At 61.1% G+C, this 24,369-nt stretch overlaps 4 protein-coding genes across 6 annotated transcripts; 1 reads left to right on the forward strand and 3 right to left on the reverse strand.

The window, feature by feature from the left end:
• Nucleotides 1–82: 82 nt before the first annotated feature.
• Nucleotides 83–6,980, reverse strand: APBA3 (amyloid beta precursor protein binding family A member 3). The gene is made up of 11 exons (XM_037824091.1): nt 6,828–6,980; nt 4,997–5,609; nt 4,868–4,907; nt 2,490–2,635; nt 2,296–2,382; nt 2,040–2,201; nt 1,501–1,674; nt 1,184–1,396; nt 633–752; nt 388–528; nt 83–292 (listed from the first exon to the last, which is right to left on the reverse strand). The coding sequence occupies exons 2-11, from the start codon at nt 5,525–5,527 to the stop codon at nt 221–223; spliced, it is 1,686 nt and encodes a 561-aa protein (XP_037680019.1). The 5' UTR covers nt 5,528–5,609; nt 6,828–6,980; the 3' UTR covers nt 83–220.
• A 702-nt stretch (nt 6,981–7,682) lies between these two features.
• MRPL54 (mitochondrial ribosomal protein L54) lies at nt 7,683–10,513 on the forward strand. The gene is made up of 3 exons (XM_037824171.1): nt 7,683–7,827; nt 9,150–9,315; nt 10,193–10,513. The coding sequence occupies exons 1-3, from the start codon at nt 7,710–7,712 to the stop codon at nt 10,323–10,325; spliced, it is 417 nt and encodes a 138-aa protein (XP_037680099.1). The 5' UTR covers nt 7,683–7,709; the 3' UTR covers nt 10,326–10,513.
• Nucleotides 10,514–11,585: 1,072 nt separating this feature from the next.
• On the reverse strand, nt 11,586–18,020 carry RAX2 (retina and anterior neural fold homeobox 2). The gene is made up of 4 exons (XM_037824168.1): nt 17,969–18,020; nt 17,430–17,516; nt 13,633–13,867; nt 11,586–13,063 (listed from the first exon to the last, which is right to left on the reverse strand). The coding sequence occupies exons 3-4, from the start codon at nt 13,846–13,848 to the stop codon at nt 12,740–12,742; spliced, it is 540 nt and encodes a 179-aa protein (XP_037680096.1). The 5' UTR covers nt 13,849–13,867; nt 17,430–17,516; nt 17,969–18,020; the 3' UTR covers nt 11,586–12,739.
• MATK (megakaryocyte-associated tyrosine kinase) lies at nt 16,943–23,757 on the reverse strand. 3 transcript variants are annotated; one of them, XM_037824166.1, is made up of 12 exons: nt 23,618–23,757; nt 22,340–22,399; nt 21,861–21,974; nt 21,415–21,618; nt 21,003–21,096; nt 19,768–19,833; nt 18,821–18,920; nt 18,647–18,731; nt 18,297–18,370; nt 17,969–18,164; nt 17,430–17,516; nt 16,943–17,319 (listed from the first exon to the last, which is right to left on the reverse strand). In XM_037824166.1, the coding sequence occupies exons 1-12, from the start codon at nt 23,702–23,704 to the stop codon at nt 17,080–17,082; spliced, it is 1,407 nt and encodes a 468-aa protein (XP_037680094.1). In that variant the 5' UTR covers nt 23,705–23,757; the 3' UTR covers nt 16,943–17,079. The 3 variants fall into 3 exon arrangements, with proteins under 3 accessions (XP_037680094.1, XP_037680093.1, XP_037680095.1); XM_037824165.1 differs by having other exon boundaries at nt 21,415–21,750; XM_037824167.1 differs by lacking the exons at nt 22,340–22,399; nt 23,618–23,757 and having other exon boundaries at nt 21,415–21,778; nt 21,861–21,969.
• Nucleotides 23,758–24,369: the final 612 nt, after the last annotated feature.

The raw sequence follows: 24,369 nt of genomic DNA on the forward strand, positions 1-24,369 counted from the left end.
CTTCTAGAAAGGACAGGGTGTGAGAGGGCTGGGTTCTGTCTGTCCTCTCTCAGCTCCACTGACATCATTCTGAGACCTCGGCCCCAGTCGATAAAATTTTTTAATTTTGTACATTAGAAAATAACAAGGGGCTGAGGACGCTTGGGGGCCCCTGGCCGGCCGAGGAGGGGCCGGTGGGGACCAAGGCACAGCGGCGGGCGGCGAGGGCCACGGTGGCCGATCACAGGTACACGGGCTGCTCCTGGCCCGTGAGCAGGCGGTACGTGGCGGCCGGCATCGTCTTGATGTGGACCTGGCGGTGGGAGAGGAGACGGGCGGCTCCGGCCAGGCTGGGGCAGGCGGACGGGCCTCCCCCGACCCCACTGCCCCCCCGTGAGCCCCCCATACCTCACTGTGGGCCTCGGTGAGCAGCTCGATGATGCGGGCATGGGGCATGGCTACCACGCTCTGCCCGTTGATCTCGATGATGCGGTGTCCCACGCGGACGCCCCCACGCTCGGCAATGCCGCCACGGAGCAGGCTGCAGATCTGGGGCCGCAGAGGAGAGGGGGACCGTGCTGTTTATGGGGGGCTCTGCTCGAGCTGCCCGCTCCCCCTCCCCGCCCGGCAAGCCCCCATCGCCGGGGCCTCACCACACCGTCCTCCACGCAGAAGCCCAGCTGCTCGTGGGCATGGGGCCGGCGGATGATGGCTGTGGTCACCGGCGGGCAGTGGACGATGCTAAGGGTCACTGACGTCTGAGACTTCACTTCCTGCACAGACGGATGCCCAGGGGGTGGTGGGGAAAAGCTTGGACCCCTGGGCGAGTGGATGCCCCCTCCGGGCCTCAGTTTCCCCGCCTGTTAAGTGGAGGGCTGGAACCAAGTGCCCAGGTTCTAGAAGAGCCCTCACGAAGCGGTTAAGAACACTCATGAGTGGTGGGCCTCGGTTTCCAGCCGTGCCCCCCACCCAGGGTTGTGAACATTCAATAAAATGCCACCCAGAACGGGCCAGACCGGCCCCTCCAAATGGGGCAGGTCCCTCCGCCCTTCTCAGGACCTCAGTTTCCCCATCTGGGCAACAAGTGTTACAACTTGGAAACCTTTCCCCGCTCCAAGCCTCAGTTTCCCCAGGAGGGATCTACCTTCCCAGGAGGCCCCAGATCAGCAGGCCCCCCATGCCCCCCGCCGCCCCAGACACTCACGCGGACGGCGGCCTGGCAGGCGGCCAGTGGCAGCCCCACCAGGCTGGCGCCATTGACGGCGGTGAGGCGGTCCCCGATGCTCAGGGTCCCCGAGCGCTCGGCCGGGCCGCCGTGCAGCAGGTTGGCGATGACGGCCGTGGGCAGCAGGGAGCCCCAGCCCGACTCCACCAGGGCCACACCCAGGCCCTCACCACGGCGCTTCTCGATGCATACCTGGGTGTCGGGGAAGGAGACGGGGGGGACGGGGCGTGAGAGCCACTGGGCGAGGACGGGGGCGGCCATGTGGGCTGGGGTGCAGCAGCCCTGGCCTCACTCACGTCCCTGCAGTTCTCGCTGTTGGAGAAGTGGTCCAGGTCGCCATTGTGGAGGTGGCCGGGGGTCTCCTGGTTCTGCCGAGCGGCCACCTGGCTGGGGTCAATGCCGCTGTCCTGCAGGAACTGGCTGTAGGCTGCGGCAAAGGCCTGACCGATGGCCTGGGCGATGAGCTGGGCCTGTGGGGGGAAAGGGGGAAGTGGCCTCTTTCTGGGGGTCCCCCGTCTGTCTCCTCAGAGTCCTCTGACACCCCCAGAGCAGGTCCTGAGCCCTCCAGCCTCCACCCAAGATAGGATTTCCAGGAGGCGGCCTCCTGTGGAAAGAAATGGGGTTTTCGGGAAAGACTCGGGGAGTCAGCTCCCTGCACCAAAGGCTCATGGGAAAACGGGATAACAGATGCTAGACGGGCAGGTGGGAGGTCAGCCCAGCGCAGGGGAGGTTTGAGTTCATGGGAAGTACTAGAATATACAGGAGGCAGCTCTGAGAAATGGTAGAAAGAAAAGGGGGGTTCCGTCCCCTGCCCCCCACCAGGACGCCCGCTCACGTCGTCCGCGTAGAACACGTGGCAGATCATCTTGTACAGCCGGCGTGCCCTGTCCCTGGCCGCAGGCCTCCGCGCCGGGGGTCCCCGGGCCATCAGAACCAGCACGCAGCCAATGTCTGCGATGTAGGAGATGGTCTGGAGGGCGTGGTCCATCATGGCCTCCTGGGGGTGGGGGGACACCGGGCTGGGTGGGCCGCGGGGGGCCGAGGCTGCCTGTGCCCATGGGCCCCCTGGGAACTGGAGCCCGATGCCATACCTGGTTGTCCGCTGTCAGCACCTTGATCCTCTTGGTGGATATGAAGAGGTCCACGTCGGTCATGGGTTGGGTCTCCCCGTCGGGTGCCTGGGGTGGCAGTGGTGGTGGGGGGAGGTGGAGACCCCCAAACACCCAGGTTGAACCCGTCTGCACCCCCGACCCTTTGCCTCCCACCACCCTGGCCCTGGCTTCACCTTAACGCGGTCCATCGCCTCCCGGGCCTGCGCCATGCGTGTGCTGGGGGCTGGGTTCCGTTCTGATACCAGCTGGGTAGAGCCCAAGTACTTGGCCCCGAAAATGATACCATCGAGGAGGTCTTCGTGATCACAAGGCCCGGGCGCTGGGGGGCAAGAGCGGGGAGCAGGCTCAGCCCTCGGGGACCCCACCCCACCCCCATCAAGCTTGCCCTCACATGACTTAGTGCTCTAGAGCCACCCCCAGCTCTGCCCACTACAGATCTAGAGCTCTGTTCATGGCTCGAGGACTCCAGCAGAGTGCCCGGTTCTAGAAGCCCCCTGTGAGGCAAAAACCATGGCCAAAGTCAACCACAGCTCTACCACTCACGGGCGTGTCACCCTGGGTTTCTAGAACTCTGTGATCCGGCTACAATCAGATAGCTCCCACACATGTTTCTAAAACCTGCAGTGTTCTAGAACCATTATCCACCCTGCTTGACGATTCTGGAAACACCTTCCCCTACCATCTATCTAGAACCAGACAACTATGCCCTTTGTTCTAGAATTCTCCCCACTAAGCCCAGGACCACAGGAGACTACTCTGTGGTCACAGAACTGCCCAAAGCCAATAGAGACAATGTCCTCATATCTAAAACTCTCAGATCATCTAGAAGCCCAGATGGCTTCTCCTCATGGTTCTAGAACTTCCTGACGCATCTCAACCTACAGAACTCTGTCAACAATTCTGGAAACTCCTCATTACACATCCTCTCCCTGGTTCTAGAGCTTCTTAATTATGATAGCTTCGGGTCTAGAATCCCCAGAAATATAGCTCATGGCCCCAGCTGCACCCTGAGAGTCTAAGAATTATTGGAACGGTCTAGAAACAAACAGCTCTGCACACGGTTCTATATTCCCCCAATCCACCCCAGAACCACATGAAGCTTCATCCCATGGTTCTAGAATTCCCTGTGCAACTCAAACCAGATATGCCTGTCAGCAGTTCTAGAATGTTCTAATCAATAGCTATTGCTCTTTGGTTTAGAATCAGAAGCACCAGTTCTAGATTCACCTAATGAATTCAAAGCAAGCCAGTTCTGCTCATTGTCTTTCATGATCGAATCATTCCAGAACCACAGACAAAGACCCGCTCCTGGGTTCTAGAACTACGTAGTCCAATGTGGTAGCTGCCAGCCATAGGTAGCTATTGTGCACCTGACATGTAGCTGGTCCAAACTGAGACACGCTTAAGTACAAAATACACACTGGGGCTTCAAAGACTTAGTGTGGAAAACAGTAAACTAATTTTAAAACATTGATTTCATGTTGAAGTAACAGTGTTTTAGATAGACTGATTTAATTACAATATATTAAAATTAATTTTACCTGTTTCTTTACCTTTTAAGTGGACAACAAGAAAATTTAAAAGCAAACATGGCTCACGTTATATTTCTATGGTGTAGCACTGCTCTAGAACTGATTTTACTAGGAAGGGATAGGTCTGCACACGGTTCTACAATACTCTCTTATCAGTCTAGAACTAGGGATAAAGTCTATTTGTCCCGTTGTTCTAGAATTCCCCAGTCTGAGTAGAACCAAATAGCTCTGTTCAACATTCCAGAACATTCTCACCAGCCCAGTTTCCTTTATTCGAGAACCAGAGGCAAAGTACCAAGTTCTGGAACTTCCTAAGTGAGTCATGGACAGCCCTAGCCATGATTCCGGAACCTTCTTGGACCTACAGGTCCAAACCAGCTCCCCTCAATTATGGAACTTGCTCTTTGATCTAGAACCTCAAGTAATTTGGGAAAATTCTAGAACAACCTATGCGGCTAAAAATCGTTCTCTCTGTGCCTCTAGATCAGGGGTAGGCAAACAGATAGTAAATAATTTCGGCTTTGTGAGCCAGTATCTATTGCAACCACTCAACTTTGCCATACAATTAAGTAAACAAATGGGGTGATTGTGTTCCGATACAACCTTACTTATGGACACTGAAATTTAAATTTCACGGCATTTTCATGCATCATGAAATACCACTCTTTCGATTTTTTCCAACTGCTTGGGAGTGCAAAAGCCATCCTTAGCTTACAAGACAGACAGGAGCCAGATTTGGGGGGCTGGATTCGGACTTCCAACGGTCATTTGCCAACCCCTGCTCCAGAACCCGGAGCGCTACAAAATGTCAAGCTGCTCTACCACCACCTACTCATTCTAGAACATTCTCAAGACTGCCTCCCCTCTCCCAGGCCATCCGAATCAACTCAAAACCAATCTCTGATCCTCTCTAGAACCTTCTTCCTTACTCGCAAAGTTCGTGGCAGATTTGGGGAGCCTGATTCTGGCTGTTCTGGAGAACCCTACATCCCCGGGGGCAGGGTAGGTGGGACACTCACCCTCCTGGAGGGCAGGGTATGAAGCCAGGGTCTTGGGGTTCTGGAAGGAGATAGAAGAGGGCCACGACTGAGTCCCCCTGTTGGCCGCTGGGCCATGGAGGAAACCTGGGAGGAGGCACAGGTGCTCACCTGGGCACTGGCAGGGGGCTCTCCAGGCCCAATCAGGGGCACCGTCTCCAGCCAGGGCTCGGGGGAGCTGCTGGAGCTCCTGCTGCCGCCCTGCTCGGCGGAGGCACCCTCTGCCCATTCTGGGGGGTCCGTATCCCCGTCTGGGTCCTCGGGGGGCTGCAACAGGCGGGGAGCAGGCTCCGGAGACTCCTCGGGACACGGCTGTGATGACAGGCAGCTCTTGCTGTGCAAAAGACTAAGCAGATCATCCCGTCCAGCCTCGGCGGATAAGAGCCCATGGGCATCGGCGATGTCCTGGGCAGCCAGGCCGTGGCCCGTGGCAATGTGCAAGGGGCAGGGGGGTCCGTCTGGGGACGGGCCCACCAGATTGCCCGGCAGAGTGTCGAACTCTTGCACCAGATCCTGGATACTTGGCCCGTCCTGTTCCATCTGACTCGGGCTGCTGGGGCCTCCTGACACAGGGTCCCACTGGTGGGCAGGGACAAGGTGCGGAGAAGGGGTGCGAGTGTCCCTGGGCTCCTCCAGATCCATGGCTGGAGGCCCTGGGGGGTTTCGGGGGGTCGTCAGGAAATCTATACCCAGATGCCAGGCTCAGACCAGCACCTTCTTGTGGCTAAAAGAGAGAAATTCAAAGATGAGATTTCCTGGGTACCAGACTTGGTCCACACTCCAGCTAGATAGATGCTGTTCATACATAACACAATTTAATCCCTACCAAGGAAGGTAAGATCTGTCATGATCCCATTTTACAGATGAGAACACGGGCTCAGAGCAGGAAGTTGTGAGGCCATAGCTTCCTGGGCTCAAACCCCCAGGTATTCTCCTTTACCTGCCACCGGAGACCTTTCCCCCTCTGGAACCCTGTTCTCTCCAGCTCTGGTTCTTCCAAGTCCTCCCCCACCAAGGCGGGAGTTCAAGCTCAAGTTAGACACTCAAGACCCCAAACCCACGACTGGAAGAAGCCATACGGCAGACGCTTATCTTGGAACTTCCGGGGCCACACTCAGGACTAAATTCCAGACCCAGACTCAGAACCCAGCCTCAGACTCGATCCCACATCCGGACTCGGAACCCAGCCTTCAAGACCCGATCCCGGATCCGGACTTGGAACCCAGCCTCAGACCCGATCCCGGATCCGGACTCGGAACCCAGCCTTCAAGACCCGATCCCGGATCCGGACTCGGAACCCAGCCTCAGACCCGATCCCACATCCGGACTCGGAACCCAGACTTCAAGACCCGATCCCGGATCCGGACTTGGAACCCAGCCTCAGACCCGATCCCGGATCCGGACTCGGAACCCAGCCTTCAAGACCCGATCCCAGATCCGGACTCGGAACCCAGCCTCAGACCCGATCCCAAATCCGGACTCGGAACCCAGCCTTCAAGACCTGACCCCGGATCCGGACTAGGAACCCAGCCTCAGACCCGATCCCGGATCCGGACTCGGAACCCAGCCTCAGACCCGATCCCAGATCCGGACTCGGAACCCAGCCTTCAAGACCTGACCCCGGATCCGGACTAGGAACCCAGCCTCAGACCCGACCCCGGATCCGGACTAGGAACCCAGCCTCAGACCCGATCCCGGATCCGGACTCGGAACCCAGCCTCAGACCCGATCCCAGATCCGGACTCGGAACCCAGCCTTCAAGACCCGACCCCAGCCCCAGACCCGACCCCAGACCCGGACTCGGACCCCAGCCTCAAGTTTTAACTCAAGCCTAAAGCTAAGAGGTGACACCCCAGTTTGCCCTCAGATCCCAGACTCAAGACCTCAGACCTCTGACCTCAGGCGCCGGCCCCAGACCCGCCCTGTCCCACGGGACACTCACTTCCCAAACCGAGGTCGCCGGAGCCCCGCACGGGGTCCCGGGACCCCGCGCCCCCGGGCCGCCCTCCGCATATCCGAGGCCGCCCTCCCAGCAGCGGTGGCCGGCTGATTCCAGCCAGGACGAGGGCTGATCTGTCCGAGCCCTGCTCCTGGCACAGCGCGCATGCGTACTCTTGCGGGCCTTCCTGGGAAATGTAGTTCTCCCGGCGGGCGTGGCCTCGCGGGGGCGCTAGGGCTGAGGCAGGTGTCGGAAGCGCGGGTTCGAATCCCGGGCCTCCGTTCACTCCGCGTGGGAGCCCGGGGCGCCCTCTGGGAATGTTTCCTCAACTGCAAACGGGGCTAATGCAAACTGCCTGCTTCCTACAGCTGTGATCATTATTCCAGGGAACGGCAGATGGGAAGAAATCGGGGCTGGTGGTGATGGGGACCCTTTTGAAGGTGCACTTCCTGTTTGACTCTCAGCAGTGAGGCGTGATGGTGCGTCCCAGCTTTGGAACCAGCTTCCCTTAGTTGCTGGGTGACTGAGTTTCCCCAGTTGAGGCTCCTAATTATGAGGATTCAACGAGCCCGAGCGGGTTAAGGATTTAGCAATGGGGCTGGAATACAGCAAAAGTTCAATCATAGCTTCTCTTACTTTGAATAGAATCAGGAATATGTAAAGTGTCATCTTTAAAGTAAATAACGGATCGACAAAGGGCAAGAAGTCAAGGAAATACCCTTTGAAAATCCCCTTCAGACATGTTTGAATAAATGACAATGAATGGGTGTCTAAGCCTAGGAATACTACATTTCCCAGAAATCGCTAAGAGCTTAGAACTCCCAAGCACCCCCTGGGCTGTGACGTCTCCCGGAAACGTGCACGTGCAGGCAACCGGCGTACGTCATGGCGGCCAGACGCCTCTTTGGGGCTACGCGGATCTGGGCCGGCTGGCGGGTCCGTGAGCTCCTGGACCCTGCTGCCCTCGGAAGACTTCTGGTCCGGGATTATGCCAAGAAGCCGGGTGAGCTGGTTTAAGAAGAACCAAGATCGGGACGATGAGGATACCGGGGAGCTTGTAGTGCGCAAGCGCTGGTTCGGGACGCAAGCGTAGAGCTACACTTGCGCAAGCGCAATTTGAGGGACGTAGCGCCGCTTCGGGCGCGCGTGCCAGTCTCCCGAAACGCTTCGGGCAGTGGTTTGACTCGGTGCGCAGGCGCGCGCCTTGCCCCCCGATCTCTGCTAGTGCGCAGGCGCCAGCGTGGAACCCTTGGGTCCAGTGACAGAGGGCGGAGGGGAGGGGAAGCGGGAACAAGCGCGTTTCACTGCGCAGGCGCGAGTTGGTTGGCTATGGGGGTGGAGTGGGGTAATGAACTTGGGTTCCGAATCTGTTTCTGCCTCCCAGTTTCTGTGTGACCTTGGGCAAGTCACCACCAGAAACTCGAGGACGAGATGGCGTTCATCTGGGGACTGATCATTTAATGAAAAACAAAAACAATGTGATTAAACTTTAGCTGGATACAGCCTTTCCTGATCTCCTTTCCTGAAAGGGGGAAATTGGCACATTGTAGATCTTAAGGACACATAGCAGCCAGTGGAGACTTTCTCCATGAGATAAACAGAAGAGATAAAGTAGAACTTAAAAGGGAGTGATGTCAATATTATTTATGCTTTATTCATGTCCCACTTAAAAACTTTGTAAAAGGAGTATTGTGGTGGTATATATATAGCATAGAATTTGCCCTTCTAATTGGTTTTAGGTGACAGTTCATTTGCAGTGTTGTGCAGCCCTCACCACTGTACCCAAACTGTTTTATCACCTGTACCCATAAAGCAGTAACTCCCCATTTCCGCTCTCCCAGCTCCTGATCACCTTGGATCTACTTCTGGTCTCTATGAATCTTCTTATTCTGGGTATTTCATGTGAAGGGGGTCATACAATATCCGCCTTTCCACACCTGGTTTCTTTCACTCAGCGTAGCGTTTCCAGTGTTCATCCACGTTGTAGCAGGAATTGGAATGGTGGTCCTTTTTCACAGCTGAATAATACTCCATGCATGGATGGACCACATTTTGTGTATCTATCTTCTGTCAGAGGACACTTGTGGCTGCAAGTGTCCACCTATCCACCACGATCCCTGGGGTACCAGGATCTGTTTGAGCCCCTGATTTCAGTTCTTTGGGGTCTGTACCCAGGAGTGGCCACTCAGAATCATTTTGGGTGCAGCAGACAAAGCCCGGCCAGGGCCTGAGGCCAGGTGAGGAGGAAAGGGGCAAGGGGGATGTTGGTCTCCTGGGGCGAGCTGAGCCAACACTTCTCTCCTGCTCCCCACCCCCACCCCCCAGGTATGAAGGGCGGCCGAGCCGGCAAAGGAGCTGTGGCCGGCGAGGCCCTAAGGGACCCCGATGTGTGCACAGATCCTGTCCGGCTCACCACACATGCCATGGGCGTCAACATCTACAAGGAAGGCCAAGATGTGGTCCTGAAGCCGGACGCCGAGTACCCCGAGTGGTGAGTGGCCCGGGCCCGAGGGGGGGACGTCAGAGACGCCTTCGGGGGAGGTGGGTTGCCACGGCTGCGTTCCTGTTGCAGAGCTAGCTGGTGACCCCACGACCCACGTGCCTCGGTTGCCCCATCTGTAAATGGGGAACGTGGTAATGGCCCTCCCTCAGTGGCTGTATGCTTAATGGTGAGTGTTTCAAGTGATGCCTTTTTACCCTTAACAAATGTTTATTGAGCACTGACTGTATACCAGGCCCTGTACTATGCTCTGGTGATGCCACAGGGCGTACGCACAAAAAAAACTGGCAAAAATTCCCACCCTTCAGAGCGGGTCGGGGAGGCAAACAATAAATAAATCACCAGGAAAATTGCTGGTGGCGCTCCCAGTTAGCGCTGAGGAGCCAGGAGAGTGAGTGACGGGGTGAGGGGTGATGGGCTGATGGGGTCTGAGTTTGAAGCAGAGCTTCCCCCACCCTGACCCTTCCCCAGCTTTGAGGATCAGCACCCAACACTGACTTCCGCGTGCTGCCACTGTCCTCGGGGAGAAGAGCAAAACCCTCCCCAGTGCCCGCCAGCCCGTGTGGTCTGGGCCCCCTCACTCCCTGCCCCCTCTCCCCAGCCCTGACTCTCCTCCTCCAGCCCCACAGGCCTCCTTGCTGCTCCTCCAAAATCCCAGGCACACTCCAGCCTCAGGGCCTTTGCACATGCTGTTCCCTCTGCCTGCAAAGCCCCTTCCACGCCCTCGGGGCTGGGCTCACGAGTCATCCCCCCAGGGCGACTCCCCAGCCTTGCTGACATGTCCGCCCAAGGTGCCTGGGGTGCGAGCGCCAGGGAGCCGGGGTGGGGGTTGCTGAGCCACCCTGATGCTTGCCCCCCACCCCTCCAGGCTGTTCCAGATGAACGTGGGTCCCCCCAAGACGCTGGAGGAGCTGAACCCCGAGACACGGGAATACTGGAGGCTGCTGCGGAAACAGAACATCTGGCGCCACAACAGGCTGAGCAAGGACAAGAAGTTCTAGCCCACGGAGCACCCCGACCCTCGCCTCGCTTCGCCCATGCTGAGGGCTTTTGATCTTCCTGGATAATGGACGTTTCCGGAAGCCAAGCAGCCCCCTGGTCTGGGTGTCTGTGCCCCCATGGCAAGGCTGCACCGGGGCCCTGGGGGCAATAAAGACTTTGGGGCTGTGGCTGGCAGCCCCCGTGTGCCGCTGGTGGTGTCTGAGGTCAGGGCCGGGAGGTGGCCACCCCTTCTCCACCCCAGCAATTGGCAGCTCCGCTTCCCCTCCAGGCCTCCCTGATTTCCAGAATTCCCTAGCACAGCCTGAGAGGCCCAATCCTAGACCTCCAGGGGGACAAGGCTCTCATGGTTGCCGGGGCCTCAAACCCAACCTGAGCCTCGTGAAGCAGGAGAGCCTTTGCGAGCTTTGGGAGCTGAGCCGTACAAGGGTAGGGAGTGGCTTCAGGCGCGGCTGGATCCAGGCGCTTCAGTCTACCGTCAGCTGTGTGGCTCTGTTTGTCTCTGGGTCCTTCTCTCCCCCAGTGAGTGGCACTTCCTGGCAGGGAGAGCTCCAGCAGCCCACCACGCAGCCCAGCAAGCCCACCAGACGGAAGGGACTTCCCTGTCCTGCCTGCCTTCCAGGGTCGCTGGAAGGTTCTCACTGGCCTGTCCCCGAGCCGGTCACCTATCTCAGTAGTCCTTGGCCCGGCAGGCAGAAAGAGCATGTGCTGCTGCCTCCCGTCCCCTACCCCCTGGGAAGTCCTCCCTCTCATCTACCCCCCTGCCAGCCCATAGCCCGTGTCACCCCCAGGGAAAGCTGATCCACAGCCTGAGCGAGGACCCGGGTCTAACCAGGCAGACTGGGCTGTGAGGGAGGGGTGCTGGGGCAAGGCCATAGCCCACCAAGATTGGAGGAAGCTGAGGGGGCTGGGGGTCCCTTTCTGGAGTGATGAGGACTGGGGCGGCTGGGGGCAAGGCCTCTTGGGAGCAGGGAGCCACCCAGGCCTGCAGGCTTTGGGCCGGGCCCATCTGCCCTCCATGTGCTCCTCTCTGCCCGTGGAGTCCTGCCTCAGGGCCTTGGCACGGGCTGTTCCCTCTGCCTGGAACTCTCTTCCCCCGGGAGTCCCCGTGGCTCCCCCATCGCCCCTTTCTCATCTCTGCTCAGTGTCACCAAGGGGCCTCCCGACAGCTGTTAAAATTGCAGTCCCTGCCATGCACCTCCTGTCACCCTTCCCAGCCTGGTTTTCCTCCCTAACAAATAACCAGCACTTGACGTTCCAGGTTTTTGTTTTTATAAAATCTCGTTCCTTGTCTTTCTCTCTCACTGGAATGTCAATTCCATGAGAAAGATTTTTGTCCTCTTTTTCATGGCTGCTTTCCCAGTACTTGCCAAACAGTGGGTGCTCTGGTAGTTTATTGGGGGGATGGGATGGATGGATGGATAGCGTGTGGATGAGTGGGCCCCAGGCCCCGCACAGAGGCTGCTCCCCTGATTTGGGCAACTGTGCACGTGTGTGTGCATTGCACTGGGGGGGAGGAGTTGTGAGCACAGGTGTGAAGCTCAGGTGTACACAGGACATGGGGTGCAGGGCACGGGTGTGAGGTGCCCCCGTGGGCAGGTGGCCGGGTGGGCCCCCAAATATGGTCGCCCAGGAGGGAGCCCCCGGGGGTGTGGTTCCTTGGGCATTTGCAGCTTCTGCCCTTGCCCCACCCCCTGTGCTGGAGGTGGGGGACAGATAGCAGACACCCAGGTGTAGGCCACCCATCCCCTGGCGAGGTGCCCCCCTCATCGGCATTGGGGCACCCGAGCCCTGGGGAGGCCTGACCCAGGTCATCTGAGCAGACAGCGGCCTCGTCACCAGCTTCGCTGGCCTGGGAGACGCACACGGGGCCTGGGGACAGCGGGGACGGACATCAGGCAGCCCCCAGCACCAGCCTGCCTCAGCTGGGGGCCTCCTGTCACCCCACCCTGCCTGGGCGACCGCAGGAAACTGGCTTCCCGGCCCCGGGTCTCTGTTTCCGGCCCTGAGAGGGGCGAGCCGGCAACGAGAGGAAGCCATGCTGTCTGTACTGCAGCCACAGCTCCTCCTGGGGGGCAGGAGGGAGGTTAGGAGGAGGGAAGGAGATTAGATGCCTCAACTCACAGAATTAATGTCTGGGGGGCTCCTGATGGCAGCCATGTGGTCCAGGAACCCCTGAATGCAGCCCTTCCCTGCCCATTTGACAGATGGGGAAACTGAGGCCTCGAGGGCCTGGGAGTTCTTGGGCCACCTCCTCAAGATGGGGCCTCAGTTTCCCTGTTGTTAGAGGTGGGGACTGGGGTGTGGGTGGACAGGGAGGGGCCGGGGTCCCCAGCAGCCTTGGCCTTTGGCTTATTCCCCGGTGACCCTGGGTCAGGGGTCAGGCCAGGGAGGGAGGGGCAGGCGGGCACCCGGCTCAGGCTGGCGGCCAGGGCCTGTCCAGGGCCTGTGCGTGCTCCTTGGCCAGAAGCCGCAGGGACGCCTGGTCTAGGGTGAAGGCGTCGGGGAAGGCGGGACCCAAAGCGTGTGGCCCGAAGGGGGGCTGCAGCCCGGGGCCCAGGAGGCACGGGAGGCCCGGCATGGCGGGGGGCCCCGGGCCCAGCCAGGGCTCCAGGGGCAGCGGCATGGCCGGAGGGCGGGCAAAAGGGGCCTCGGGGAGCCTCGGAGCTGCCACCGCCCCCGAGCCCGACTCCACGCGCTCCTGGCGACGCCACTTGGCCCGACGGTTCTGGAACCACACCTGGAGGGCAGCAAGAGGGAGCTCAGGGCACGGTGGCTGGGAAAGAGGCCGGCCCACTCCTCCATTCTCTGGGCCTCCCAGCCTCCCACGGTTCTGCCTGTTGTCTGACCTGACTCCTGCTTGCTGCAGTGCTGGTGTGCTTTATTGTTCTGCTTCAGGGAGATGGCTGTCTGAAGAGACGATCGCTAGTCTCGGGGCCCCCCTGTCATATCAGCCCTGAAGTCTTTTTGAATTAATTCCCGCCTTGCTGGCCCCCAACCCCCTTCCTGTTCTCCCTTTGCGTTAGTATGAAAGGCGAAGCTGCCCAACTGGGTATCCCAGGCCCTTCACAAGCTCTCTGATCTGCTTCATTCTCTGCCCCTCCTTGCCAACCCTCCTCACACACAGCTGGTTCGAAAGGCCCTTTCTCTTTCCCAGCTGGCAAACTCCTACTTGAACGTCAAGGCCCCATCTCCCACATCCCCTCCTCCAGGAAGCCTCCCTGGTTTCTCCTTCTGCTCGGGCACTAGGAGGGTCCGTGTCTGGCTCTAGCTCTCTCCCCAGGTGGGGGTGGGGTGGGGTTCCCTCACCTGCACACGCACCTCTGGCAGGTGCACCTTGGCCGCCAGCTCCTCACGGCTGTACACATCCGGGTAGTGGGAGGCCTCAAACGCCTGCTCCAGCTGGTGCAGCTGGTACGTGGTGAAGGTTGTGCGGTTCCGCCGGTGCTTCTTCTTGGGGGCCTCCTCGCCCGGCCCCGGCGCCCCACCCTCGGCAGTGGGCCCCTCACTCGGGCTCAGGAACATGGTTCCTGCTCACCGCTGCCTGGTGGGACAGCAGCAGGACAGATGGTGGTGAGACAGCAGGAGGGACTGCCAGCTGGGAAGAGGGCAGGGGTTCCAAGCGCCTGCTGGGCCTGGGGCTGGGTCTGCCGGCTTCCGGGGAAGCCCTTTCTGTCTCTGGGTCCAGGACCCAGGAAAGCAGGAGGCCGGGGAGCTGCTCCTGCAGGAGACCCCAGTACCTGGGGCGCCCTCTGCACCCCCCTGCCCACCATGCCCACCTGCCCAGTGCTCACGGCCCGTCGCAGCCCCTCCGTTGGCCCAGATATCCCCGGGACACCCGTCCCAGCGGGCCCAGCGCCACATCTGCTGCTGGCCTGGCCCTTCCAGACCCACGTGGGGTGGGGGCCTGGGGGAGGATTAGTGGTGGTGATTAATTGAGGCTGCCCCTCCCGCCTGGGCATTGAGGGCAGGGGATCGCGGAGTGTCCCAGGGGACCGTCCGCCTGGCTCCACTGCTCCTCACCGTGGGACACAGACCGGAGCCTCCCCACTCTCTGGGCCTCAGTTTCCCCAGCTGTAAAACGACAGCCTGAGGACCCACCTCCTGGGGCTGTCTCAGGGACTCAGTGAGGTGATGGAAGTGAAATACTTCGCCCACTCACTGGCATTCAGAAAGCGCTCAATGGATGCTCACCGTGACTATCTTGTCACCTGGGACCCCAAACAGGCCCTCCCATCACCGACATCAGAGGGTGGGAGAAGCTGAGGGCCCTGGAGATGAAAGCACTTCCAGCTGCTTCCCCTGGCTGCCGACCAGGGCAAGGAGGAGTGGGCATTTTAGGTGGGGTCTTGAGGTATGAATAGAAGTTCACCATTCATTCATTCATCAACAAAGATTTATTGAGTGCTTACTGCATACCAGGCACTGTTCACAGCTGTGAACAAAACGGACAAAAACCCCTGCCCTCATGGAACTGAGATTTGGCCGGGGAAAACAGACAGCAACGAATTAAACAAAATGTTGAGTGTGTTCAGGCAATGACAGCCTGGTAAGAAAGCTCAGGCAGGGTAGGGAAGGGGTTGCACGGGTGGGCCTCTACTTAAAGAAGGTGGTGGGAATTGGAGATGGGAGGCCAGACTGTGATTGGGTGCCAAGGGGCAGGTACTGGGGAGCCACAGGAGGTTGCGGAGCAGGGGAGGGACACGGTCAGGTGGCATTTTGGACACATATCTGTGGTGGGCAAGATGGGAGGCCAGGAGGAGGCGGAGGATGGCTCCCAAGTAGGATGGGGGGAATAAGCAACTCCAAGCGATATTTTTTTTGAGAGACAGGACATGGGAAGGGGGTAAACGAAGGAGGCAAAGGTGACGCCTGGGCCCCTGTTCTGGGTGCAATTGTCCCAGAGGCAGTGGCCTTGGGGATGGAGAAGTTTCCATGGGAAGATGCTGAGTCTGGGGGCCCCCCACTGAGCCTGAGGGGCCTGGGGGCATCCAGGGGAGTCACCCAGAGAGAGGAGTGGGCCCTTCGGGGGGCTGGGGCCACAACGGGGGGCAGATGAGGCCTGGAAAATGGACTTAGCAACACCAAGGAGGGACGTGGAGATGGCTGGAGGGACGCGGGGTGGGGGGAGCTAATGCCCCTAATTGCTTCATCACATTAAAACGCTAACGAGCCGCTTCTGTGCTCAGGCCCCAATTAGCTAATTGGCCCCGGGCTGGTTAAGAGGCCGCAGGGGGGCTTTGGGCGACTTAGCGATGGGGCCACAGGCGCTCCAGACGCTGTGTCAGCTTAAGAGGGGCCGGATTAGGGGTGGGGGTGGGGCTGCTCAGGGCCCAGGGACAGGTGGGCCCCCCCAGCTTTGATTAGGGGGGGACCCTGGGCTAGTCTCCACCCTTCCAGCCTCCCCACGCTTCATCTGTCCCCCAGAAAGAATCACAAAAGCCCTTTGGGTGCCGGTGGGGAAACTGAGGCCAGAGGGTGGGCAGGGCTTCAGATGGCAACACTAGAGGTCGGCATGACCTTGGGACATTTCCCTGGTTCAGGGTCAGCTCGGGCAGCGGCGGGTCAGATGAGGGGGGATAGGCTGAGGCCTGGGGTTCCCTCCCCAGTTTGGGGGTTCCGGGGATGGGTGGCAGCGTCCACCCTGGCCCTGAGACCCCTCTCCCAGCATCCTAAAGGCTGGCTGCTCCAGAAAGCTCACTGATGAGGGGGGCGGTTGGTGATCACAGCAATAATTGAGCACCGGCTGTATGCCAGGCCTGTGTGGGCCCAGCCCTTCACTGCCGGGAAGCCCCGGGAGAAGGTGTCCCCTTTACAGAAGAGGCGGCCTTGGCCCGGAGAGGACTGTGGCTACCCAGTGTTGGGCATCAGCTTGCCTCAGTTTACCTGGAACTTTACCACTTTTAGCAACCGAAAGTCCCACATCCCCACAAAATGGGGCAACTGGTGGCCCTGGGCCAGGCCCAACGAATGGGTGGTTATGAGGGTGTGAACCCCAAAAGGGGCTGGGCCCAGGCACTGGCTGCTCGGCCAGCGTTTCTCGGAGCTTCTCTCCCCTGGGGCAGCTCTTAAGCCCCCACACACTTTTGGAGGTCACCTGTGAGGTCGGTCACAGCAGGGGCCCGGCACACATGGGTGCTCAATAAGGGTTTGCCGAGTGAATGGATGGGTGGGTGGAGGGATGGATAGACGATGGGTGGGAGAAGGGGGATGGGTGCTGGGGGGAACACCCCAACTCTCGAAGGTGTCCCCTCCCTCCCTGGAGGCCCAGTGGCCTTTCCAGGATTCCCGACAGCGGGGGCCCCCAAAGTCGGAGGAGCAAACGGACTCCCCCACGGGGTGCCATCACCTTGGCAGACCCCCTTGCTCCACGCCGAGGTGGGTCCCCAGGACTGGGTCACCACCAGGCGGGGCATGGTGGGTGCCACAAAGTGTGAAAAGGGGCCTTGGGGTGCACAGAGCTGACTGCCACGGGGACCTCTGTGGGTGGGTCCCCAAAGCAGATCGGCCGTGGGGAAGGCTGAGTGCAGCCCCCCTCGGGGTGCCGGGATGCCGGGGGTCCCAGACAGACACACAGATGCCGACTGTCCTTGGAACCACAGTCTTTATCGGGCACACGGGCCTGCCCCTGTCCCTGAGCCGGGAGGGCCTTCGAGCCGGCCCTGACCACCTGGGGCATGGCCTGGGCGCCCCCCACCTGCCCGGTGCCCCCACTCTCTCTCGGTCCTCTGGGGCCCGCAGCCCCCGCCAGTGCCATCAGGTGTCCTGGCAGCCGGGCGAGGGGGAGCCCTCAGCGTCCTGCCCCCCAGCGGAGACTGGGGTGCCCGCAGCACGCAGCTCCCGTGCCAGCTTCTCCACCAGCTTCCGGAAGGGCGGCCGACGGGCGGGTTCTGCCTCCCAGCAGCTGCCCATGAGGGCGTGGACGGGGCCCGGGCAGCCTTCAGGGGGCTCCATGCGGTAACCCCTCCCCACGGCCTCGGACACCTCCTTCAGTGACTGCTCACAGAGAGCACACGGTGGTGTGGGCCAGGGGTTCAAGGCCACGCCCCCCCAGGACCACCCAGGCCCCAGGTGGGCCCCCCTCCCCTCCCCAGACCCCTGCTCACCATCTTGGGGTACGGAGCCCGGCCGTACGAGAACACCTCCCACAGCAGGACCCCGAAACTCCAGACATCCGACTTGCTGGAGAACTTCTGTGGGGCCCAAGACTGGGGTGAGGTGGGGGGCGCCCCTCAGGCCTTCTGCTCCTGCCCCTGCTTGGTCCAGGAAGCCCCCCCTGGGTTGACCCTCATTCTCGAGTCTCCTTCCCCCCGAAACCCCCAATAGAGTCGTGCTGAGACTCCACGCAGGGAGGGGGCCCAGCCAGTCTTCCCCTCAGCACTGAGCTCTGAAAGATCAAGAAATGCCTAAGTCCATTTCAGAGATGGGGAAACTGAGGCCCAGAGCGGGTCACACAAGCCCGGGGCCAGAGAGGGGCTAAAAAGCACAGTGATGTGCCAAGTGCTTCCTGGGGGAGGCAGGGCCTCTTCCAATCCCCATTTCCCTTGGAGGTTCAGAGAGGTTAGGGGACAGGCCCAGGGTCACACAGCAGAGCCGGAACCCCAAGCTGCACCCGACCCCACCCAGGAGTGCAGAGGGGGCTCACCCCGAGCCTCAGAGCCTCGGGCGCCGTCCACTTGACAGGCAACCGGCTGGAGTCCAGCCCCTTCCTCTCGGCTTTGGCCAGGCCGAAGTCGCTGACCTTGGCCACGAGGTCCTTGGAGACGAGGATATTGCGGGCCGCGAGGTCGCGGTGGACCAGCTTCTTGCTTTCCAGGTACTCCATGCCTTCAGCCACGTGCCTGGCAGGGAGAGAGGCGGCCATCAGGGAGGAAGGAAAGAGCTCGGCTGTCCGGGGCTGCTGCCCTGTGCCTCAGTTTCCCCTCGCACTAGGCAGACCCCCCCACTCCAGCCTCCCAGCAACCGCCACTCACAGGGAGAACTGGAGGAGCTGGGCCGTGTTGACCAGGGCCCGGCCCCGTGTCCGCAGGAAGTTGACCAGGTTGCCCTGCAATGGGGGGACTCAGGCTGGACAGTATTCCCGCCCACGGCCCCCCCCCCACCCACGCCCGGCCCCGCCCACCAGCAGCCCCGCCCTCCCCTGGCCCCGCCTTGTGGGGGCCGCCCAACCACAGCCCCGCCCCCACCCGCGGCCCTGCTCCTCCCCTGGCCCCGCCCACGAGGCCCGCCCCAGCCGCGCCCCTCCTGGACCCGCCCACCCGCAGCCACGCCCCACCGCAGCCCTAGCCCCTCCCCCTGACCCCGCCCACCCGGCCCCGCCCACCTTGCTCACGTGCTCCATGACGATGTAGAGTCCCTGGTGCAGGATCACGCCCAGGAGACGCACCAGGTTCTTATGCTGCAGCTTCCTGGGGTGTGGGAGGCGGCAGGGATGGGGGTGAGGGCGTGGCCGGGACCCCCGACCCCCCCTGGCCCCAGGGGAGTGGGGGGAGCTCACGTCATGACCGCCGTCTCGTCCAGGAAGGCCTGGGCCGTCACGTCACACTTGATGTTCTTCACCGCCACCTTCTGCCCCAGATACTCGCCCTGCAGGACGGCTGGGGGCGAGGGTGGGGGCGGGCACAGCTCAGGAGCCCGGACAGAAGCACGGACGGACACGCCCGTGCACACCGGTCCCCGTGGGCGCCAGCACGTCTGCGGGTCCCCAGACCTCCAAGCCACACCCCACTCCCGTCCCCCGGAGCTCCAGGTCTCCAGTCAGAGAATCCCCTAAGCCAAGGGGTCTGCAGAGTCCGGCCCCCGGGCCGAATCCACCTGCCACCTGTTCTGTACAACTCCTGAGCCAAGGATGGCTTTTAAATTTTTAAATGGTTGGGAAAAAAATCAAAGAAGACTGTTTTGTGGCATGTGAAAATAGGAAAAAATTCAAATTCCGGTGTCCATAAATAAAGTTTTATTGGTACATGGCCACGCCCATGCATTTACGTGTTGTCTCTGGCTGCTTTCACGCTACAAGGCAGGGCTGAGTGGCTGTGGTAGAGGCTGTCCCACCCTCAAGCCCGAAAGTATTTACTCTCAGGCCCTTTATGGGAAAAGTTGCCGACCCACCCCCCAATCTAAGCCCCAGAATCTTCCGGAATAATAATTTCAGGGAAGACATGGGCAAAAGCATGCGGTGCAAAGGCGTAACATTTCCTGCAGCCAGCTTCCAACCAGGCTCAGCGCTTGCGTTAATTAACTCCTCATGACAGCGGCTGTTACACCCCTTTTACAGAAGGGGAAACTGAGGCTCAGAGAGAGGCGTCGCTTCTCGGTAGCACAGCTAGCAGGTGGTTAGGTTTGGATTTGGATTCAGCTCTGGATGCCTCCCAAGCTTCCATACCCACCCGCTCCCCCTTCCTGCAGCGTCCCCCCACCCCCACCCCCCAAACTACCCCAACTCACCTCCAAACTCCCCCTCTCCGATCTGGGCTCCCAAGGTTAGATGCTGCAGATTCAGTAACCAGCCAGCTGAGGACGGAGACCCGGTCAGTGGGGTGCACGGCATCAAGCAACAGAGCCCACCTCTGGCTGACTTGAGCAAAAAGGAGTTTCCCAGAGGGCTGGTGGTAGAGTTGTCGGCTCCCTGGGGACCTCCTCCAGCTTTGTGTCCCTCCAAATACCCCCAGAGGCCCTGGCCTTTACAGGTCTTTATCTCTGACAACCCCCCCCACCCCAGGAACACAGACAGAGCAACGAATACAACAAACATGGAGACCGGGAAAGTTTCCAGAACCTTCCAGGGTTCCAAGTCCCCATCTCTGCTCTGGCTCCTTGCCCCCTTCTCTGAAGCCCTCCTTCCCTCCCCTCTCCTCTGTAGGCCTCCCTAAAGCTCCTCCAAACCCTGAGCCCTGGGGGTACCATCAGGCATGGTGAGGCTAGTCTCCAGCCAGATGGCAACCCCAGGACACCCCAATTTCCTGGGGAGGGGCCTGTGCTTCCAAAGAGATAGATTCAATAATTAGGTTCAAAAGACAGCAAGAACGGCTGCTGTCGGGGCATTTTGTTTGGTCTTTGGACATCAAGCATTTCATTCTTTGGGGGCTGGAAAAAGCATTCCAGGAGGAGGGAACAGAATGCACGAGGCACGGAGGCGTGAGAGAAAATGTGGGGCCATGTAACGAACCCAGCAGGGCATGGAGGAAGGCCCTTGCAGACCCCATGGGGGGCCCCGGGAGGTGCTCAGGCCCCATGGGGGGCTTTGGAAGGTGGTGGATTTCCGGGCCTCCCAGAAATGGGCACATTTTCATGGTAAAGATGCTTGTGGAGTCCTGTGTAGGGGTGGGGCTGGGAGGGGGGGAGCATCCCCCCAGGAAGAAGTGGTCTCTTCGGAAGGCTTGAGGCTGCAGGGGTGGGGAGGGGGTCAGATTTAAATGTTGCTAAGAACTTGTTAAGGGAGGGGGTCTGTAGTGGGGACGGGTGCGGTTTCCCAGGTTTCTGGTTCCCAAGGACACCCAGACCTTATTGTTCTGGCCCTAAGTGCCAGGCACAAGTGGGGGGCTCAGGTGAGCAGGGCCCTAGAGGCTCAAAGATGAACGGTGACATCCTGGGACCCCAGGACCCTGCCCCACCCACAGGCTGGGTTAAAGTGGGCAGACAGGGGTGATCTACCACATTTTGGGGGCTTGGGGGCTCCCTACCCTTGGCCAGCTCCTCCTCCGCCGACTTGGTGCCCTGTTTCCGCTTGGGTCTGATGAGCCTCGTGCAAATGGCCCCCTTGTCTTTGCTGTAATGCTGCAGGGGCGGGAGGCAAAGGTGGCTGTGAGCTTGATCCTGGGATGTGGGGGTCTCCGGGGATCTCTGGGCAGGGGTGGGTGGGAGCTGGGGCGGAGGAGAGGGGTTTGGTTCCATGGGAAGAGGAAAGAATTTGGGGTAAGAGGGGAGGAACTGGAGGCTTCTGGTGGGGGGGGAAGTTTCTGGGTTGCTGTCAATGTGGAGATGCCTGGGGGTCCCCACAGCTGTCACCCCAGTCCCTGAGGGTGGAGCCCAGAGGTCAGAGGCTCCCAGGGATCATCTCTGCATCGGGAGAAGGTCCTGCTCCAGGGCTCCCACCTCCACCATGTCCATGAGGTTGCAGAAGCAGACGGCCTCGTCGATGGTGAGGTGACCGTCGCGGTGCAGCACGCGGTAGTGGACGACGTCGCGGCCGAAGCTGACGCACAGCACATAGTCCCCGGCGTGTCGTGCGGACTCTCGCACCAGAAACAGCCCATCCTCGGGCGGCTGCAGCTGCTGCACGGCCTCGTGGCCCGAGATCTTCCCGTGGAACCAGGGCATGAGGCTGAGCCGGGGGTCGGCGGGCAGGGCCTCGCGCTCGCGCAGGGCGCCGGCCGCCAGCAGCCCCTCCTGCCCGCTGGCGTGGTGCTTGGCGCGGTACCAGCCCTTGGTCTGCCAGGGAGGGAGGCAGGCAGGGGGGCTGGGGTCCGGGCAGAGCCGCGGGGTCGTCCTCCGTCCCCCACCCACCCCCAGGCCCGTTGCCCTCCTGCCACCGCTCTCACCTCGCAGGCCTCCAGGACGGTGACCACGTCACCCTTGTGGAAAGCCAGCTCGCCCGTCTTGGGGCGCGTGTGCTCACACTTGGTGATGCATTGGGTGCCCGGGGCCCAGCGCCTCTGGGAGTGGAGGAGAGGGGTGCAAAAGAGGGGGGGCATCAGGGAGACCCCAGGAAAAGGGGATGGAGGGGAGGACAGGAGGGAGAGATGAAGGCAGAGAGAAAAACAGCCAACCACAGAGAGACAGAGAGAAAAGGCAGATAACAGGATTAAAGAGACAGAGAAAATAGCAGAGAAGCAGACAGACAGCCAGCCAGCAAGAGGGGGCCCAGAACAGAGGGTCAGAAAGCAAAGGGGCACCGAGCGTAACTGAGAACCACTAAGCAGGGAGCAGCAGAAGGGGGGCATGGGTCAGAGCGCGGAGCCCCCCGGGAATGGAGCTGAGGAAGGGATGGGGGCCGAGACACCCAGGCTGGGGAACTCACCATCGGCATCCTGGCTGAGATGGGTGGGGGGTGCCACGCAAGGAAGAAGTGGGGTCTTCCCTGGGGAAGGGAGACAAGCTGCAGAGCCCGGACCCCAGGCAGACTGGGGTTGCCTCTGGGGTTCAGTGCCTACCACTTGCAGCCCACACCAGGGAGGGGGGAGAGTCCCCCAAAAGGCATCCCCAAGGGCTCCCGAAGCCCATGTGGGTAACTGATCTTAGTTTACCCAAGGGGGGCCTCTTAGCAGAGTCAGAGCCATGCAATGCCAGCGAGGAAACCACTCTCCTGGCCATCGTCCCAAGAGGGAAACTGAGGCACAGAGAGTGGCCGCGGGGTGGGGAGGGGGAAGAGTGGCCGGGTCAGACGCGGGCAGCTGGCACAGTGGGTAGGGAGCCCCCACGGCCACCTGACGGAGCCTGGCTCTTCCTCTTTTGGGGGAGGCAGGCAGGGACCGGGCCGGGAAATTGGAGATGAGTCAAGGTCACCCTCCGTCTGTGACCCTGGTGTGGGCGGGGGCGGGGGCGGCGCGGCCCTGCTGGGCTCCTCCCCCTGACCTCACCCCTCCTCAACCCAAGATGGACACACAAAGTCACCCAGTGTTGCTGGGGGGCGGTGGCCCGCTTCCCCAGGTCACCCACGGCAGGGGTGCGGTGGCGGGGTTGGGGTTTGGGTGGGGTGCATCTCCGTACCCCTAATATGTGGCCCCCCCCAGTGCTCCCTCAGGTAGTCACACGCATACTGATCCATGTACACACGCGCACACACAGAAACACACGGGCTGGGAGGCAAGCAAAGGCTGTCCACCTAGAGACAGGTGTGCACACGTGGAGACGTGTGCACACACGCTCAGATGCTCGGACAGGGAGAACGGGGGTCCCTGCCTCCCACCCCCCCACGCCCCCACCCCCGGCCCCGACACACACAGCTCCACACTTGAACAACACCCGGGCTCCAGATGCGGGGCCACCCGGGTACCCCGGCACGCAAAGCCAAACGCAGGGCCGCGCACACGCATCTCGACCAAAACGCGCACATCTCTCCACGTGGACGCGCGGGCTCACACACCCGGGGGCTCGCAGACGCGCACACCCGCACCAGCAACATATCCCTCCCCCCCTACACACACGCGCACACACACACACACACACACACCCCGCGCCTGGGAAGGCTCTGATCACCTCCCCGTGCGCCCGGGACGCGCACAATCGCGTGCACTCCGGGACCCCCCCCCACCGCCACCAGGAGCCCCCACCCACCTACCCCCGCAGCCGCGCTCACCTGCTCAGGGGGGACCCTGCGCGCCCGTTGCGTACCCCAAGGCGGCTCCGGCTGTACAACTTGGAGCAAGTTGCTCGGTTTCCTCATTTTGGGGAGGGAGGGACGGGAGAAAAGCGGGGGGGAGCGTCGCGGCCGGGGTGTCCCCGGCGGGTCCTAGCGCCGGCCGCACTGCGGGCAGTGCCGCGCGCCGCCCGCCGCCGCCGCCGCCGCCGCCGCCGGCCCCCTCCTCGCTCCGCCCCGCGGCCCCGGCGCCTCCCGTGCGAGCCTGGGGGCGCACGCGGGTCCAGGAGGGTCCCTGGCTGGGCGCTGCGGGCCGTGCACCCCCACCCACCCCGGAAAGTGTTGGGTTGGGAGCCGGGAGCCGGCTGCAGCGGGCTGTGGCGGGCTGCCTTCCGCGTGGGCGCGGGGGTGAGCTGCCCGTCGGGGGAGGTGAGCAAGCCGCAGAGTGCTGACGACCCAGACGACCCTTCCGAATCTGCGACTTGAACAGCCTCAGCCTCCTCATCTGTAAACGGGGCAGTCTGATCCGCCAGCTTCCTGCTCAGGTGTCCCCAAATCAGATGTCCCCACATCTGGCTGCCACACCCCACCTGCCTGCCTTCCAGGTTTAGAAGGCTCTGTTGTGGGCACATTCTCTTTGGGGGTTCTGTCAGGATCCCCTGTCTTTCCACCTGCCCTGCAGGCAGTGGGGTGCAACCCAAAGCACAGCCCCACCCCTGCCCGTGTTTGGGGGCCAAGTCTCTGACTCGGTG

This window comes from Choloepus didactylus (genome assembly GCF_015220235.1).
Source record: "Choloepus didactylus isolate mChoDid1 chromosome 25 unlocalized genomic scaffold, mChoDid1.pri SUPER_25_unloc1, whole genome shotgun sequence".
Classification (NCBI taxonomy): domain Eukaryota; kingdom Metazoa; phylum Chordata; class Mammalia; order Pilosa; family Megalonychidae; genus Choloepus; species Choloepus didactylus.